Source organism: Aplidium turbinatum, chromosome 10 (assembly GCF_918807975.1).
Source record: "Aplidium turbinatum chromosome 10, kaAplTurb1.1, whole genome shotgun sequence".
Classification (NCBI taxonomy): domain Eukaryota; kingdom Metazoa; phylum Chordata; class Ascidiacea; order Aplousobranchia; family Polyclinidae; genus Aplidium; species Aplidium turbinatum.
The window spans coordinates 10,989,794-11,007,258 of NC_137481.1; the positions used below are offsets into that span (position 1 = coordinate 10,989,794).

General features: G+C 36.5%; 1 protein-coding gene across 2 annotated transcripts in view; it reads left to right on the forward strand.

Moving 5' to 3' along the window:
* Positions 1-7,260: 7,260 nt before the first annotated feature.
* Positions 7,261-17,465, forward strand: part of LOC145778336 (nucleoporin NDC1-like) — a 29,879-nt gene continuing 19,674 nt past the window's right edge. Inside the window, exons 1-8 of one of the 2 annotated variants that reach the window (XM_082589804.1) lie at positions 7,261-7,365; positions 8,512-8,632; positions 10,505-10,606; positions 10,775-10,955; positions 11,824-11,938; positions 16,114-16,271; positions 16,774-16,906; positions 17,219-17,311. In XM_082589804.1, the coding sequence (XP_082445930.1) occupies positions 7,336-7,365; positions 8,512-8,632; positions 10,505-10,606; positions 10,775-10,955; positions 11,824-11,938; positions 16,114-16,271; positions 16,774-16,906; positions 17,219-17,311 (933 nt within the window). In that variant the 5' untranslated portion in view covers positions 7,261-7,335. Of the gene's footprint in view, positions 7,366-8,511; positions 8,633-10,504; positions 10,607-10,774; positions 10,956-11,823; positions 11,939-16,113; positions 16,272-16,773; positions 16,907-17,218; positions 17,312-17,465 lie in introns of those variants that run through there. The other variant, XM_082589805.1, reaches the window with a different exon arrangement.

Here is a 17,465-nt window from a genome sequence, read left to right on the forward strand (position 1 = left end):
AGGCATTATTGTCTAAAAAGAATGTCTAAAAACAAATGTCTAAAAAGACATTACCGTATTAAAAGTAACTAACCTACGGACAGTGGCCAGTGTTTTTATCTTCCGATCTCGTTGGCGTAGTAAAATGAAAGTAGAAGGTTGTCTTGAAGTTTTGAGGTGATGCTTTCTAAGAGTAATTTTTATAAGCCATTTTAATAAGATGATTGTTATGTCCTAGCTTAGTGACAAATTCCTGTCTTTTTACCAAGTTTTTATTTTTAACAAATTCTAATCATTGCTTAGTATTCTTAGTAATAGGCTACAAATTTTCTAAAAAAGATCATACTTTTTAATTGGCTGTAAGATTAGGCTACGTTTCGCTGGAGTCTGAAATTAAAATTTAAATCAATTGGGTTTCTCATTGGCTTATAAAAATACCAACAGACTCACCCCAATGGACACTAAAAATATAGGCTAACTCACTTTTCGAAACTCGGCATCTAACTATTTTGCATTGCTGCACAGTTCCCAACGCAACTGCAAGGATCTCAACTAGCTATTGTAAATTTCGTCACAAAACACCCGTAGGCTTACGTGATAAAATCCGTTTATAAAGTCTATTGCATCAGATATGGTTAATTTTAATCGGTGGCTCAAACAATACCACACAATCATGTTAGGAACTAGGAATATTTCGTTGTGGGCCTTACTCCGCTTTTGCTGCTCAGCATTACAGACGCACGATTAGATGTGAAAGAAATCAAATGTTTTTTCAAACAAACCTTTACCACTTGCTAAAATGTTGCTAGCTCAGTTGTCACTTGCTCAACTGCCATGTTTTCAGTTTGCAACTGCTGACTTGTAGAGTAGACTGAGAAATTGATTTGCTACGTCCCACGAATTACCTATAAGCAGAGTTACCATAGTGGTGCCGTCCTCATTTCTAACATGCTATTTGTCGTTGTTTTGAAGGGTTGTATTTAAAGAAAAACTCCATTGTAGGCTACTTGATTTAAAAAATGTAGGCTACTTATTTTGAAAAGTAGAGCTTATGTTGAAAAGACGTCTTTACTTTTGCTCCGGAGCGGGAGCCGGTGCCACTGGTATGAACCCTGACAGCTCCGGAGCCACGATGTAAAGCATGACAGCTCGGAGCTGAAGCTAGAGCCGCTTCTATAAAATCTGACAACTCCAGAGCCAGATATCTGGTCAAGCGCTCACCCAAGAGTTGAACCAACGCTGCTTGATCTTGCATTTTTTTTGTAAACAAAGTCTGGTGATTCGGCATGCAAAACCCTTTCCATCAGTTTTTCCCTGTAAACTTACTGGCCATTATGATCCTTACACATTTTCTAAAAAATATTACCAATTGCTAAACTAGCCTCAGCCCTCAGCGTGAAAGAGTCATTGTGAAAAAATATGAAAATAGCAGCAGCCTCACTTTTTCTGATTTCTATATTTCTACAAGACCCAGTTCTGAAACAGTATTGCCAGATCTTTTTTAAATTTGCGAAATTTAAAAGTCTGTGCCTGCGACTTGCAATGAGAAAAATTCAGTGGTTTGAAAAAAATGGCGAGTATTTTTCTTCAATAAAAACGTGTATATGTTTGTATCTATAATTTTCAATGCAATTACAATGTATTCATGAATCTTTGAAATGATTGTTAGCCACCTGGCTACACTGTTCAATCTAGTTCATTTATGGCAATCTGGCTACACTGTTTTGCATTGGCACTGTTTTCAAATTTGAGCATGAAAGATGAAACTTCAACCTGGTTTGTAAAGGTTCTGATGACTAATCTTAGTCAATTGTCCAGTGATATACACGAATACAAAAAATATTGACACCGTCAGCGTAAACGCAAATGTTCGAATAGCTCAATTGGTTAGCGCATCACTTCTGGAACAAAGATGCTTCAACATCCAGCGGCGCTGGTTCGTCTCTCAGGGCGTGCGCTTGAGCAACACACGTTAAGGACTGCCATCCATTCAGCGGCATCTAGTGGATGGAATAGTTCCCTGGCAACAAGACTTCAATCATCGGAAACTTCACTCTGTCAATCTCGGTGACCGGGCCTGCGTCAGTGATTCAAAGCCTCTACAAGTATGCGAAACTGCCAGGATTAAGCTCTGCAAGAAGCTTTCCCAGTCCGAGGATAAAGATTCAATCAATCAACCATACGCCGTATGCGTCAACATAACTTGTCAATGTAAACGTAACGTATACGTACATCTCTGCAATTGTCCTAGTGTAAGATAGTAACAACGCCGCGAATTATGAAAAACAGCTTTTCAGTCTGTCACCAACTCCCTGTTATTGAGGACACCAAAACGACAAGTTACCATATTTATCCGTGTATAAATCGCATTCGTGTATAAGTCGCACTCCAAAATTTGGCTCAAATATTGGTACAACATTTTTTTTAGCAAATTTTATTGAAAAACTTTTAAAAGCCTTCAAACTGTTTTGAAATAAAAAAAATACTATACTTTCATCTCACCACTTGTTTGCTTGCCGAGACGTGCCTTTTTCTCATTGCAATCAAGCGTGCCGCACACGCACATGTGAGATGTTTGCGTTAAAATTCACATGCATACTGTGTAGTGAGCATGTTAATGCGATGCTCGCAATCCTCGCACGCAAAATACAAACGCTTCATAGCAGCGCTAACGCGCGATCTGTAATATTCGTTTGTCAGAAGTTTAGAACCTTGTGTATAAGTCGCACCCCAACCTTTTTGGGCAAGATTTGGTGCAAAATTTTGCGACTTATACACGGATAAATACGGTAATATAAAAAGCAGGAAGTGGCTATTTTTCTGCACTTAATGCCAGCACTTTTTTAAAGAGCAAGAACATTCCAATTAGCCTAAAACGAAAAATCATGGACACAGTAATATTGCCAATATTAACATACGGAGCAAAAACAAGGTCACTCACAAAACAAGAAAACTGGCAGCAGCGCGAAGGAACATGGAAAGAATAGGTAATATTAAGCATAAATAGAAAAGACAAGATTAGAAATGAAGGTATCAAAAACAAAACTTGTATCAAAGATGTTACAGAAACAGCAACAAACCTAAAGTGGCAATGGGCGGGACATGTAGCAAGAATGACAGACAACAGATGGGCCAAGATAACCACAGAATGGACACCAAGATATGCAAGAAGAACTAGAGGGAGACCAAAAAGAAGATGGTGAGATGATGACATAGAAGAAAAGATTGGCATCACCTGGATAAGAACTCAGGGTTGAGAAAGACCCGGGTTTTTTTAAAAAAGCCCAACCCGCCCGGGTTTTTTTAAAAAAACACGGGTTTTTTCGGGTTTTATTGGGTTTTTTAAAAAAGAGTAGATTCATGCTTATTTCACCTCAAAACTACTTTTTACGAATAAAGTGCCTTTCACTCACAGTACATGCTTGCTTAACTCAATAAAATAATCCACTAGGGCTATTGTTGCTTGAATGTTGCATCATCCATTAATTTCAAGATCAAGTTGGATGTTGCATCATCCACTGATTTCTATACCAAGTTGATGCTACCGTGGTAGAAATCACATTATTGCATCATTTGCTTTAGATTTGAAGGCAAGGAGCATTTATGCCATCATGTTTAAATATTTTTTATCATTTATAATATATATATATGCATTATATATAGTAATGGATGAGCAATTGCGTGGCCATTTAGGCAAATGCTCTGAAAGAGCCATGCGTTAGAATCCAGAATCTGTGATTGGTAAATAGCCTCCTAAATTGCATTACACATCATATATACAGACTACAGTAGAGTAGTACTTTCACCAGTTTAACTATAAGGCCTTCTTGCATAAATGAGTTTTAGTGTAGTATACACAAAGTGACATTACTTGATTTTTGTGTACTGTACAATATCCACTGCGTTTTCAGTTTATTCTTGGAAATTTACTTCACAATCACATCCTTAAGTCCTAATTTAAAGTTTGTTTTAAGTGCTTTGTAGTGTTTTTGTTCATTTTTTTAATTTTCTTATAAAAACTGGACAAATATGATGCTCTGGGTTTTTTTATGGGTTTTTTGGGTTTTTTAAGTGGGTTTTATTGAAAAAACCCACCCGGGTTTTTTTGGGTCGGGTAAAATACCAACAACCCTGATAAGAACAGCAAAAGACAGAATGTTGTGGAAACATATGTGGAGGCCATCTGCCAGCAGTGGCATGAACGGCTGATGATGATGAATGCCATGGTTACAATCAGGTGTTGCCAGAGTTAGGGTTAAAGTAAGGGTTAGAGTTAGGAATAAGATTAGGGTTTTGATCTTTGGCCAGGACTAAAAAATTTTCCAAAATTTATACAAGTTTTTGTTTTACGGCAGTTGTCATATAAATGTCATATTAGGGCAGAATTCCTTATCTGGCAACACTATTGAGGCCATTACAGTAGAACTCGGTTAATCCGGATCTTTGCCTAATCCGGATAAAACTGGAAGTACAAATGATTTGCAATCTTTTTCTTGAGAAACAGCTTTGGATTATCCGGATTATTTAATCCAGATCTTCGCCTATTCCGGACAAAAGTTCCACTTTCTCTATCGCTTTATCCGGATTTGCCCGACAGTTTTGCCATTTTATGCTAAAACGTAACGTGGCTTAATGTCGGTGACGTTTTTCCAATTGAAGACTTTCTTTGACCGTGATTTTTTGTAAGTTTTCCATAGAAACTGGTCTTCGGTTTAACTGTTTTCAAAAGTTTTGAGTGACTACAGATTATTCCGACACGCATGTCTGAAGATGTAACTTTTGCCAGTGTGTTCTTGCGTTAGACGCAGAGTCTACAAATACATTCATTTTACATGCATACTGCATGTCAAAAGAACTCTATCACTGGGTCGCAAATGTGGTGATTGCGAGTCTCGGAATTGGCAGATGACCACACTAATGCGTTCAATTTCGGTGATTTTACCGATACCCTTCTATCTAGGTAACGTCAGGCTTGATAGAACCGTCTTCGGTTAATCCGAATCTTCGCCTAATCCGGATGGAATCGCTGGTCAAATCGAATCTGGATTAACCGAGTTCTACTGTATTACACTATATAGTGTAAGTATAGCCACAGCCAAAAAAGCAACTACTACAACAACTAGGCCTACATAGCAACTGTCTTTTGTCTTGTTTTTTTTTTTACTTATCTAAATTGTTAAAAGAAAAATTAATTTACTAGCCTTTTATCCCTCACTTTTTCTTCTAAATTAAAAAAAATTCTATGCAGGTGTAAGGTGTTGCGACGTGTAACATTTTAAACTGATTGTTCTGCTTTGGTATTATATATGCACGTTATAACACCCGCTTTTTGTTGCTTCTGCCTTTTTTTAGACCTCTGCTATGTTTGGCAGTTATTTTTTTTCGTTGTGATGGTCAAAAATAAAAAAATAAACTGAACTAAAAGCAATTATTGAGGTGATCTGACTGCTTTAAGGGTGATTTATCATTGCAGTCCTCGATATTAGCGGCGGCACGCGACAATTGCCATGGTAAATGCTGCCGCATACGTCATAATGGCCATTCTGCTGGGGCAATAAAAATGCCGTCGCAAAATGAGCACTTAATTAGGACAAAAATTGTTCGAAATTTCTTCCTGTGTTATCTACTCGCAGCGGAAGTTTAATCAGCAGAAACACTGCACCAAGACCTCACCTAGGACTATTTTACTTGCTGTGAACACTCGCGCAGTCTTCAAAATTAGCATATTTTTGCTTCGTCAAAAACGTTGCTGAGGCCAAATGGCAAAAGTTGAAATTGCCTTGGCAATTGCTGTGATCATTTATTATAAAAAATTTGTACCAAAACGAGAAGCGAAAAATATACTAAAGTAGTCTATCACGACCGCACTGTTTAACTGGTTGTGATGTAGTAATATCAAAAGTAGCGATAAAGCGAGCAACGCGATACGCACGCTGTTGCAGTAATTTACCTTAAGTAACTCACGAGGGAGAAAGTAAGTTAATTTTGGGTTGATTCAACGTTCGAGTCAGCACAAATCGATTTAATTTTCCCGGCAGCTTATAATGCGTAACAATACCCAAAAAAAATTTACGTTTGTTTTACACATGGCCACCTGGAGATGCGGCCTGATTTGTCACATTTTGCAGATTTTGATTACTGCTAGTGCTTGACTGACATTTTTTGAGATGTTTTTACTTTTTGCGGTTTCCTAATGACATAAGACCTTTTTGTTGCCTTGTGGAAGCAGTAGCAAATGAGAAAAAGTAAGTTGAAAAATGCAAAATCAGACTGTTATTGAAAAATTAACAGTCTGACTGAAACCTTCAAAATCAAATTTTCTTTGTTTTTCAACATGTGAGGATGTTAAAACCTATTGTGTCAATGTGTCATCTGGGGAAAATAGAAAAGGAAGCGTAAAAATCTAATTTTTAGAAAAATTTATTTAAACGTTCGCCCAAAGTTAGAACCTGGAAATTTCTGCAAAATGTGACAAATCAGGCCGTATCTTTAGGTGGCCATGGTTTTACATTATTTCGACATCTAGCTGGAATACTTGAAGACGCAAAACTGCCCATTCATGAACGCGCGATGCCATATGATTAGAAGCATTATTTATCTTTAACTTGACCCCGTAGCTTTTCTAATTCCGAATTGTTTCCGTTTTTTAAAATGCCACCCTAAGTTTTCCTTTTGTTCTTTCTGTTTCATAACCTAGAGCAGGTAAATTCCACTTTTTAACTGTATCTTCCTTCACCATGATTTATATTCGTAACGACACCGGTAAGCAATAAGCATTGGATGAGAGAATAACTTTTGCGTAACAATTAAGCCAGTATTTACAAGGTTGCAAACTTTTTACAGTTCACAAGAGCATTGTCAGCGCATAAAATAGCTTGCATGATGCTCTGGGCTACCGCCGTGTGACACGATGAAGAAGCGCATAAAATTCCGTTTGATTAAAGCATACGGCAATTGCTGCCGCAATCCAAGGTTTGTTGATTTGACGACGGCAGTGTTTTTGCCGTCGTAGATGGAAGCTAATTTCGAGGGCTGCATTGCATTATTTGGTTTATTAGTCTCAGTGTAGATAAAATATTTTCTACTGCCATCCTTGTTGCACAAAGTATTTGTGTTTTATACGGAACTGTCAGTTATTTAATAACTGAAGATTTTTGGTTTTGACTTGAATGGTGTGCAAAGTTGTGTCTAAATTGTTAATAAGTTCCAAATAGCAAAGTTTTAATATCTTTTTATTATTGTCACACTTCTTGTGCATAATAATTGTTAAAATTATAATCAAAGTGTATTTAGATCATGCCATGAACAGTTGTTTTTTCTGACTTTTTAGTAGATAATCTGTAGTTTTTTCCCGACATGTCTGCAAATAATTGGTTTATGTCTCAGGTGAGTTCACTTCATATGCTGTTAATTTTGTACCTATTAAGTGCTTTTAAATGCAATGGCTATAGTTACCAATTACTGTATAAGGCAACTACCGTAGGTATAGCTTCTAAGGTTACATATATTTCAGCAGAAGCTTGTAAAATGGCCCAAGGGGAATCTGGCCACATTCGCATTACAAATTTGCATGCAACCTTTACTGCACAACTGTTTACTCTTGGTTACTTTGTCAAATTTTGTTGTCAGGTAAATTGTTTATTACTCTAGTTTGGTATGCAAGGCTGTGTTAACCATCCCCTTGTTAGGAGAGACACGGCCAGTTAGAAACCCACTCAATTTATTCTAGTTTGTCTGTTTTTGAAAAAAGATTGAAATACTGTTACAGCATCGATAATATTCAATAGCTCAAATTACGCAAAGCTATATTAACAGTTCTCAAACCTTCGCCTGGGGCTCACCTCCATCTATGACCACTCATGTTTCTAAGTTTATCCAGTGTTTTTCGGCTATTTGAAATAAAAATGTCACATAATTGTTATAAAAGTTCGATGGTCAATAGTTTAAATCGATTGGGTTTTGTGTTGTCGGCCGTCATTTGGTGTGACTGTTTGAAATCAACAAAGCTAGTAAATCTGTGTTATTTTGTTAGAGTGTATATAAAAAAGAAATAATCATCACCTCGCTTTCTCAGAAAATATCTTTCTGCAATTGATAGAATGGGACTTCTTAAACATTAAATGCTCCTGAATAGCAAAAGTGTTAAATTTTGTCGGCCAGTAAGTTTGACAGGAATGATCTAGAATATAATTTTGGACTCATGATCAATGATCATCTCATTGGCTCAAAACCTTTTTTCAAGGACCTGAATTTGAAAAGAAACTCCGCAATGTTGTATTTTCTACCTATGTTGTAACCTTATTCTGTTAAAGTGTTTGCATTCACCCCAGCATTTCGTTTTTTTAATACCAAACACGACATTCTTTTTCTCCTTGTTTTGAGTTTTTGTATTTTACAAATAAGGCAATTTCAAGTTTTGGAGACAGTCTTTTGTTGCTACTAGGCCCAAATTATCCTTTACAAACTCTGAATAAATGTTTAATTGTGTAATGTGTAGTTATATTTTCAATCTAATTGCAATGATTTTTTCAGGAATTTAAATGGAGATCTGCAGCAAGTGCTGTTTGGATATGGCTTCTTAGTTTCCCAGTTATTGGTGGCTTTTTGTTGGTATGGATTTTTTCTCCTTTTCACTTTGTAACAAATATATGTGGTGAGTAGTTATTACGTAGCCTATGTCATTCATAACATTTAAATATAGAAATAATTCATTTTTGGTAAGTGTTGATTGTATTTAGGAATCTTTATCCTCAGGTTAAGAAAGCTTCTTTGAGAGCTTAATCTTAACCTTCTCATACTTGTTGAGGCTTGAGTTGAACCAGTGATGCAGGGCCACTGGGCCAGTCACCGATATTGATATCTGCAAAGTTTGTTGAAATGTTGTTTTCTGTGAATTTTCCCAATTCCCCCCCACTAGATCAGTGGTTCTCAAACTTTTAGTGATTTCGTACCACTTAGCAACTTTCACTAGCGCTGCGTACCACCCAGAAGCATAGCCAGGAATTTTGAAAGGAGAGGTTTGACTTTTCCGAAGGCAACACACAGCGGCGGGGGGTCTGGGGGACCTCCCCCAGAAAATTTTGAAAAATTACTTTGAATTTGGTGCCTTCTGAGAGCATTTTCAACAAAAGTGTGGCATAGCAAAGTACCACTTGGAAAGCTCCCGCGTACCACTAGTGGTACGCGTACCACAGTTTGAGAACCACTGCACTAGATGCTGCTGAATGGGGAGCAATCTTTAAAATGCATTGCTTGAACGCACACTCTGAAAAGCAAACCGGCACTGGTCTATCTTGTGGTTTCTTTTGCACAAATTTGATTGCTCAACCAACTGAGCTATCGAGCTAGATTGTATGAGCCTATTTCATTTTTATGCATGATTTTGGGGTCCATGTCTTTTAGGCGCAGACAGTTAGGCGCCGGTCAAATAGGCGCGCACACTGTGGCGTCTGGATATTTAGGTGCGGAGCACTGTGGCGCCCGTTCATTTAGGTGCCATTCCTAGTAAAGTCTGCAGATTGTATCAGCTTGGCAGGTAGGGCAATGCTTTTCACAAAAAATGTTACATTGAACAGAAAAATATGTTGTTTTGTTAATGCGCGTGTGGAGATGAGGTGCGAGACAACACTCTACTACTCTTGATATTAGCGCATCTCCACAGGACATTTGCTATGCATCCTGAACACAGGTTGCCGCCAGATGGAACCTTACTTAATTTGTTATCTTTCGCAATTGCTTCTACTCAGGATAGATTGGTCGTACGGCGAGTTCGTATGAGACAACGCTCTACAACATGAATACATTTCTATCGGGCATATGAACCCTAGCTATAAGTTGCAAGCATAATGGTGCGACTTTGCTCGTTATTACACCTAGTCGGGGTTTTGACGAAAAACTAAGTTACTTTTCACTCAAGCCTACCACCCGCTTGAATATAGGCTACGGTATATTTTTTACTGATGTTTAGTGTATCATAGTTATTATTTTACTCACTAAAAGTGAACTCAGTCATGTTCGGAAACTTGAATAATTTATTGATAAAACTTTCGCCGACGCAAACCTGGACTAACAACAAATAAATGCCGAACACACGCATTCAAATACAGTATATTTTTCTGTTCAATGTAACATTTTGTGGGAAAAGAATTATCCTACCTGCCACGCTGATACAATCTGCAGACTTTATTAGAAATAGCACCTAAATGAACGGGCGCCACAGTGCTTCGCACCTAAATATCCAGACGCCACAGTGTGCGCGCCTATTTGACCGGCGCCTAGCTGTCTGCGCCTAAAAGACTTGCTCCCTGATTTTGATGCAGCCTAATATTAGTCACTGTTGACTTTTTTATAGTGCTGTTTTACTGTACAATTTTCTATTTTTGCTTGGCATGCAGTAAATGCCTTGAGTTTTTAACAGTGTATTTTTCCATAAGGTTTAAGTCGAAAATGTTTCTTATGTTAGAAAGATAGGTTTATAAATGGTAATACTATACAATAAATTTGACTGGTTGATCATGCTTTTCAGATTACCTGTCAATACTACTTCATATTCGTTCTTGGTTGTTGACATTTTGCATGTCAATGCTGAGTTCTCTTATTGTGATCATTCATGTGAGAAGTTATTCAGGTGATTACGCTAGAAAACAAAATAGGCTGAGATACTTAAATTGCATAACGTATTTGAGATTATTTGTAGATTGTAGTAAACAACCATTAAGATTATTTTTTATTCATTATTATAGTACAGAAACATGGTTCTAGAATGGTGCTTTTTTAATATTTTGTCTAATTTCAGTTACATGCAGTTTGGAATGTACACGTTTTGGTTTTCTTTCCAAATACGTTCACTTGCGGAATCTATTTTATGCTTCATGTTCTTCTGTGATCAATGGTCTCATTTGTATGTTAGTTGGATTATTTTCAACAAGCCAACTATCTTTTTTTATTGATTGCAACAACTCTTCAGGCACTTTCAGGTATGAACTGTTCAATCTAATACATTTTTATAGTTTCCAAGAAACCAATGATTTAAACGATTTACATTATGTTGTTTCAAATAAAGCAGAGAGAATATTTCATAACAATCAAAAAAATCTTTTCATTAGCTAATATATAGCATTGTCAGTCAATGTGGTAATGGGCTGCACTAAAACTGTCTAGTGTCTATCTTCAAAAACTCTGAGAGTAATAGATATCTATGATGACTACAGGGTCCCGCAGCTAAATTTGGACTTTCATTTTCGCATGTTTTTTTTCTTGTTTCTCTAATCAATTTGAAACTTTTTGCAGATAATTTTATAAAGGTGTTCTAAAAGATAGTATATATAGTAATTTCGCAATGTAGATATTAACAACCTGTTTTAGCCTGATGCCGTGAGTTCGCAGTGGTAAGAGCGAATTGCACCAGCTTTTGGAACATGGTTCCCTAGTCATGTGCTATGACAAATATAGTCATAGCCATAGCACATTGTCACTAGTCAGTTTTGACATGTGCAGTGTGCACTTACCGTAGCACAAAATTAACTGAAAAATACCAGAACAGTAACATAAGCCGGCTGCATAGCCGAGTGGTGAGAGCCCTGGTACAGCACTGGAAAGGGTGCTGACTGCTGGTTTGGCATCGCTCAAGAGTCAAGAGTATGTGGCTGTGTCTTTGACATGATAAAGGCATTCCTGAAGGTGGACCTGAAGGTTGGATTTCTTGTCTTCCTGTCCATACAATCTAAAATCTTTAAATACCGTGCGTAAGCCTGGATACAACAACGAGAAACATGTCAATGTGCAAATATCTGCACAATAATCGAATGACAAATTTCTCACCGAACCTTATCTTTTAAACTTCAGGTGCTTCAATGAATCCTATTTTGTGTTTCTATTGTTTGGATTAACTTTGGGATTTTTCAACTATGTTATATGCAAGTCATCTCACTTCTATACATTGAACTTTCCAACTGAGCAGGTGCTAATTCCTTTAAATTGATCAACTCAATGTTGTGTATTTTTAAGTTTTAAATTATATATACATATTTGCTTGTTAACACGGACAGCATTGTGCAGTTGACATGTCAAGCTTTATTGTATTTACTTTGCAGTGTACGGTAGTTACTAACGAGCTGTAACATTGTGAAGTAAGCAGCGATCATGCTGTTAAAGAAAACTCAATTTGTCGCATAACCTTTATTTTATTTGTTGTACCGTATGTATGTAATGTATACATATATGTGCAATAAGCTTGTGCATTCGATAGAGTTACATGTTTAATTGTTTAAGTGCAAAAACGCACTGCCACGTTGTACATAGATTTTAAGTTGACAATATGTCCTTTTTTTTGTATCATATGATGTTTTTTTTTTGTGTTCTTTACTTCAGAGACATCACTTACAGTTTTAGTCTAGCAAAATTTAACTTTTAGCTGTCATTCTTTTTTCTGTTAATTATGGATGATTTTTTCCTAAGGAGCTTTTGTTTCGCCAAAAACGTTTAACTGGTTTGTTTGATTTTTTTCTAAATAAAAAATGATTAGTCTGCTTTGTTGTACTTGGTATATGTTTTCTATACAAATTCGTAAACTATCTACCAAAGCTGTGTTAATACGTATACTACTTTTTATACCTAAACGTGATAAAGTCAGGGTTGATCGGTTTAAACCGGGGCAGTTTGAACCGCCCAGTTTAAACCCATTAAAACCTGGTTTAAACCGGGCAGTTTTGACCACCTATTACTGGTCAAAACCCCTTTAGTGTATGAATCAAGTTGCTTTTCAATTGAATTAAAAAATATTACCCTCCATGTTTAGTAATGATGTTCAACTATATTTTGTTTTGATCAACAATAACCTAAATGCTGGATTTGGAACAAAAAATATTCAATTGCTCTGTTTATTTTTGATATTTCAATCAGTTGGTTATTTTAATTATTGAGAAAATTCAAATTCTAAAAATAAGTTTCCGATGAACCAAAAAATGCTTGGTAGAACGATGAACAATTTGCACAGCCAACTGAAGTACAAGAATTTATTCCAACAAATTTCTTTTTATGAACAACATTTGCCATCAAATTTTATCCAGTTAAAATAAAACAATGAGAAAAATCCAAGATAAATAACACCATGTAACAAAAAATTAGTTGTGTCAAGTTTTTAGTATTTTTTGAAAGATATTGCTCATTAAAACATGCTTCTAGCAATTTTTTTCCACAAGTGTCGTTTAAAAAATATTTATTTAAGGTTTTTGAACTTTTGGTACCCTGTTTCTCAAGCTCTTATTCTAAAGTCCTTATAAGGTTGGTAAAGTGTGACGTCATAGTGGCTATCATTTTAGCTTCATAATTGTAGCTTGTATCATAACAATGATCAGTGTTTGGTCATAGTCGCGGAATAAAGCAAGTACAGAAATTTCAAATTGTTTTTATTTACTATCAATGTAATCAGAAAATATAGAACTTAAAATGTTTCAATCGTTCATAGTATCTCACTGGGTTCTGTAAAAAGCTCTAGGCCTAGCCTAAATTGCATATAAGTTGGGAATTGGATCATCACGTGAATGCAAACTTTCTACTACTGTTTGTTTTGAAACTTTTTGCTATGTCTGTGGTCTATATCACTAACCAATAACCATATTAGACTAACAAGCGAAATGTGCAATGAAACAAAGCTAGAAGTAAAGCTTTTATACTTATGAAATGTATTTTGGTATGGAAATTAGTGACCAAATTGACCAAGTTAAAAGCTGTGCACCTTATGTGATCTGCAGAACACATCGGTCCAATTTAGATGGCTGACTAAGGGAAAACGACATTTGATACCACAGTATTTACTATTTCAAGAGTTTAGAGAGAACCCCAAAACCGTGAACTGTCAACTGTCAACCATTGGTTGACAGTTCACGGTTTAGAAAAACAAAAAACCGACATGACATTGCATATTCTTCCATATTATGTTCTATTGCACCTGTTTCGCATAGCAGTCAGCAGCTGAGTTGCCGATTCTCAAATCCTCGAGCAAAAAAGCTGCATAAGACACGGTAGTGTCTCAAGATATAGAAAAAGTCTCTCATGACGAATTCAACATACCTAATACAGACATAAATTCAGAATTTTTGTAATAGGCTAAACGAAGCAATTATTATTAACTTTTGGAAATGCTGTGATGAAAGAATATGAAAAACGGTGTGTTTCATGTCCATAAAAATGCATTTCCTGCACTCCCATCTTAATTGTGTTGATTCTTGTATGAATGATTGGTGGAAGCGGAAAAGATGGTGAAAGGTTTCATCTTATATGGAAAGAAAATATCAAGGGTGGTGGATTTGCAACATGAAAGAGGGGGGGGGTGTATGGTCCGCAATACGAGAAGAGTTCTCAGTGTATAGACGCAAGTCACACAAATGTGACCACTTTTGAAGAGTTTTCATCGTTGCATGGTGCATATATGGCTTATATTTGCATAATATTTCTTTGTGTTTGCATGCTTACACGTTTAACAGAAAACTATGCTGGTTAATACAGGGTCCACGTCTATTAGGCGCTGACAGTTAGGCGCTGGTCTAATAGGCGCGCACACTGTGGCGTCTGGATATTTAGGTGCGGAGCACTGTGGCGCCCGGTCATTTAGGTGCTATTCCTAGTAAAGTCTACAGATTGTATCAGCTTGGCAGGTAGGGGCGTAGGGCAATGCTTTTCACACAAAATATTATATGGAACAGAAAAATATGTTGTTTTGTTAATGCGTGTGCGTTGTTGGTCATGGCTTCAGTGAGTGAAGTTGCTTAAACCGGCAATGCTTTTTCACACAAAATGTTAAATTGAACAGAAAAATATGTCATGGCTTCCGTGAGTGAAGCAGCTGAAGCTGCTTAAACCGGCAATGCGTTTTCACACAAAATATTATATGAAACAAAAATATATGGGTGAAGCTGCTTGAACCGGCAATGATTTTCACACAAAATATTATATTATTACCGTAGCCAAAAAAGGACAGGCAAAGACTATGGATCTGCCATGATTTACGACGTAGGGATACTTTCGTAGGATTACTTCCAATAATGTTCGGAAGCTTGAATAATTTATTGATAAAGCTTTCACCAACGCAAACCTGGACTAACAACAAATAAAACAATAATAAATCAATAAAACAACAATATATTTTTCTGTTCAATATAACATTTTATGTGAAAAGCATTGCCGGTTTAAGCAGCTTCACTCACGGAAGCCATGATATAATTTTCTGGCAAGCTGCCAAGCTGTTACAATCTACAGACTTTACTAGGAATAGCACCTAAATGACCGGGCGCCACAGTGCTCCGCACCTAAATATCCAGACGCCACAGTGTGCGCGCCTATTAGGCCAGCGCCTAATTGTCAGCGCCTAAAAGACTTGCTCCCTTAATACAGACAATCTCTGAGTAAAACCAACAATCAGAAAAAGTGACATTTTATCAAAAGTAAGGACACTTCAGATTTTTTTTTGCTATTTTGGTGATTAGTTTGAAGTAACAGAACACAATACATAAAAAATTTTCCGCAACTAAAAATATTGCAAAATTTTGTTACATGGTGTAATTAATCTTTCGTACGAACTTTACAGGTCGGTATTGGCGGCTATTAATGAAAGTTCAGGCGGCCATGGCCGCCAGCTATTTCGAGGCCTGCATATCAAAATGGTCACAACTCACAAACTGCTTTTATATTTCCTAAATAGCCCATAGCCCAGGTAGCTGACCATTTACTATAAAAATATGTTTCTGGGTTTTGACCAGTTTAAACCTAGTTTTCACCGTTTAAAACCAGGTTTAAACCGCTTAGTGGTCACAACCAGTTTTGACCAATTAGAGATCAACCCTGGAAAAAGTAAACCAAAAAGATTTTCTCCTGCTTTATATTTATATTTTATTGCGTGGTAATGTTTTTCTTGTGGCAGCTTGTTTCAAAGGGTCTGCTACTATTCGGTGAGTCCGATTCGGTGAGTCCAATTCGGTGAGTTCCTAACCTCTAACCCCTAACCCTAAAACGGCAATGATAATTAGGCTACGGTACCCGATAATTTAAAAAAAAAATTGAAAAAATCCCCCGTTAAGGGATCGGACTCACCGAAACGGGCCATACCGGTTTCAAATACCAATAACCATTCTTTTGCAGCAAGGCCGATACCTCTCTGTCAAATGCAATTTTACAAATTTGCTCGTGGCGTGTGGGAGTTTTTCTATGTCATATTTGAAATACTTTTTGTTGATGTACTACCTGTTTGGTGTGATTCCGAGAAGTTTTTTATCCGAAGTGATCGGCTACCCAGTGTGGTAAGTATTGACAAATCTGTTTCGAAAAAATTTACTCTTCGAACAAAAATGTATACCGGTATTTGTTGTTATATGGGGAAAATGTCAAAGAAAGCATTATACCTGCAAGAAGTTTATCAAAAACTTGACTTGACGAGCAGTAGCATATGGCGTATGCAGCGTGTTTTTAACACGTACAAACACTACAGTTTTGTAACTATATTAAGCTAAGTAATATTTTACTGTTTTTCGCTTTAAGATATTTTTATGAAACATACAACGTAGTGTTGTAGTACCGGTACGATAACTAAAAATACAATATGTGTCAAAAACAGAAAATTGTGATACAGTAGTTAGACTTCAGGAGCAACATCCAAGCAGCCGGTTTTTGAAAAGACAGTTGATTTGCAATGAATTTGCGGATAAATTTGGCAGTATGGTTTGAGTATACACACATTCATTTTTTGTTAGAAACGTCCAGTTTCCATAATTATATTGTTTTTTGACACTATGTATTGTTTAGTGATGGGTATGTGATAAGCCTTAATAATATGGTGGGAATCGCTTCACTAGGGTGGACATTGTGGATAATTGGAACTTTTCTTCTCTTTCTGCAAGGTTTATCGTGGCATTTATTCAACATTTATCACACTCAGGTATTATGACAAGATAAAGCATGTCCAATTGTCCATGGTGGTGTTGGTTTTGATTAAGCAAAGGCAGCTTAACAACTCCAATAATAGTAGTAGTAGGCATTTTATATTGAACTAATCATTTTGCAAGACATTAACTTCTTTTTTGTAACATACACTCGCATGTACGCAATTATGTGATAATGTGAGTAGCTTTTTTAGAAACAAATATTAAAAAAAACGAGGCCTGATACACTTCTTTTAACATCATCACATACTGTATTTATGGTAATTTTTACGTTTTAATTTCACAGTGATTTACATCTACCTATTTAGGTGCACACATTCCCTGTGGATTATGTCTTTCCAGAGGATGAACCAAAGCTATTGACAGAAAACCTGTCAGAAAAGCAGTCTCTCTTGGTGCAGGTATACAATTACCTTCTTAATAATTTCGATTTTTTAGGATTTGTGAATTTTCAAGTTTGTTAAATCATTCAGAGAGTCAGATTTGTTCATCTTCAAAGAAGCAGCTTCATAACCTTTACAGTAGTCACCTGCTGTTCTTGGATCAAAACTTTTT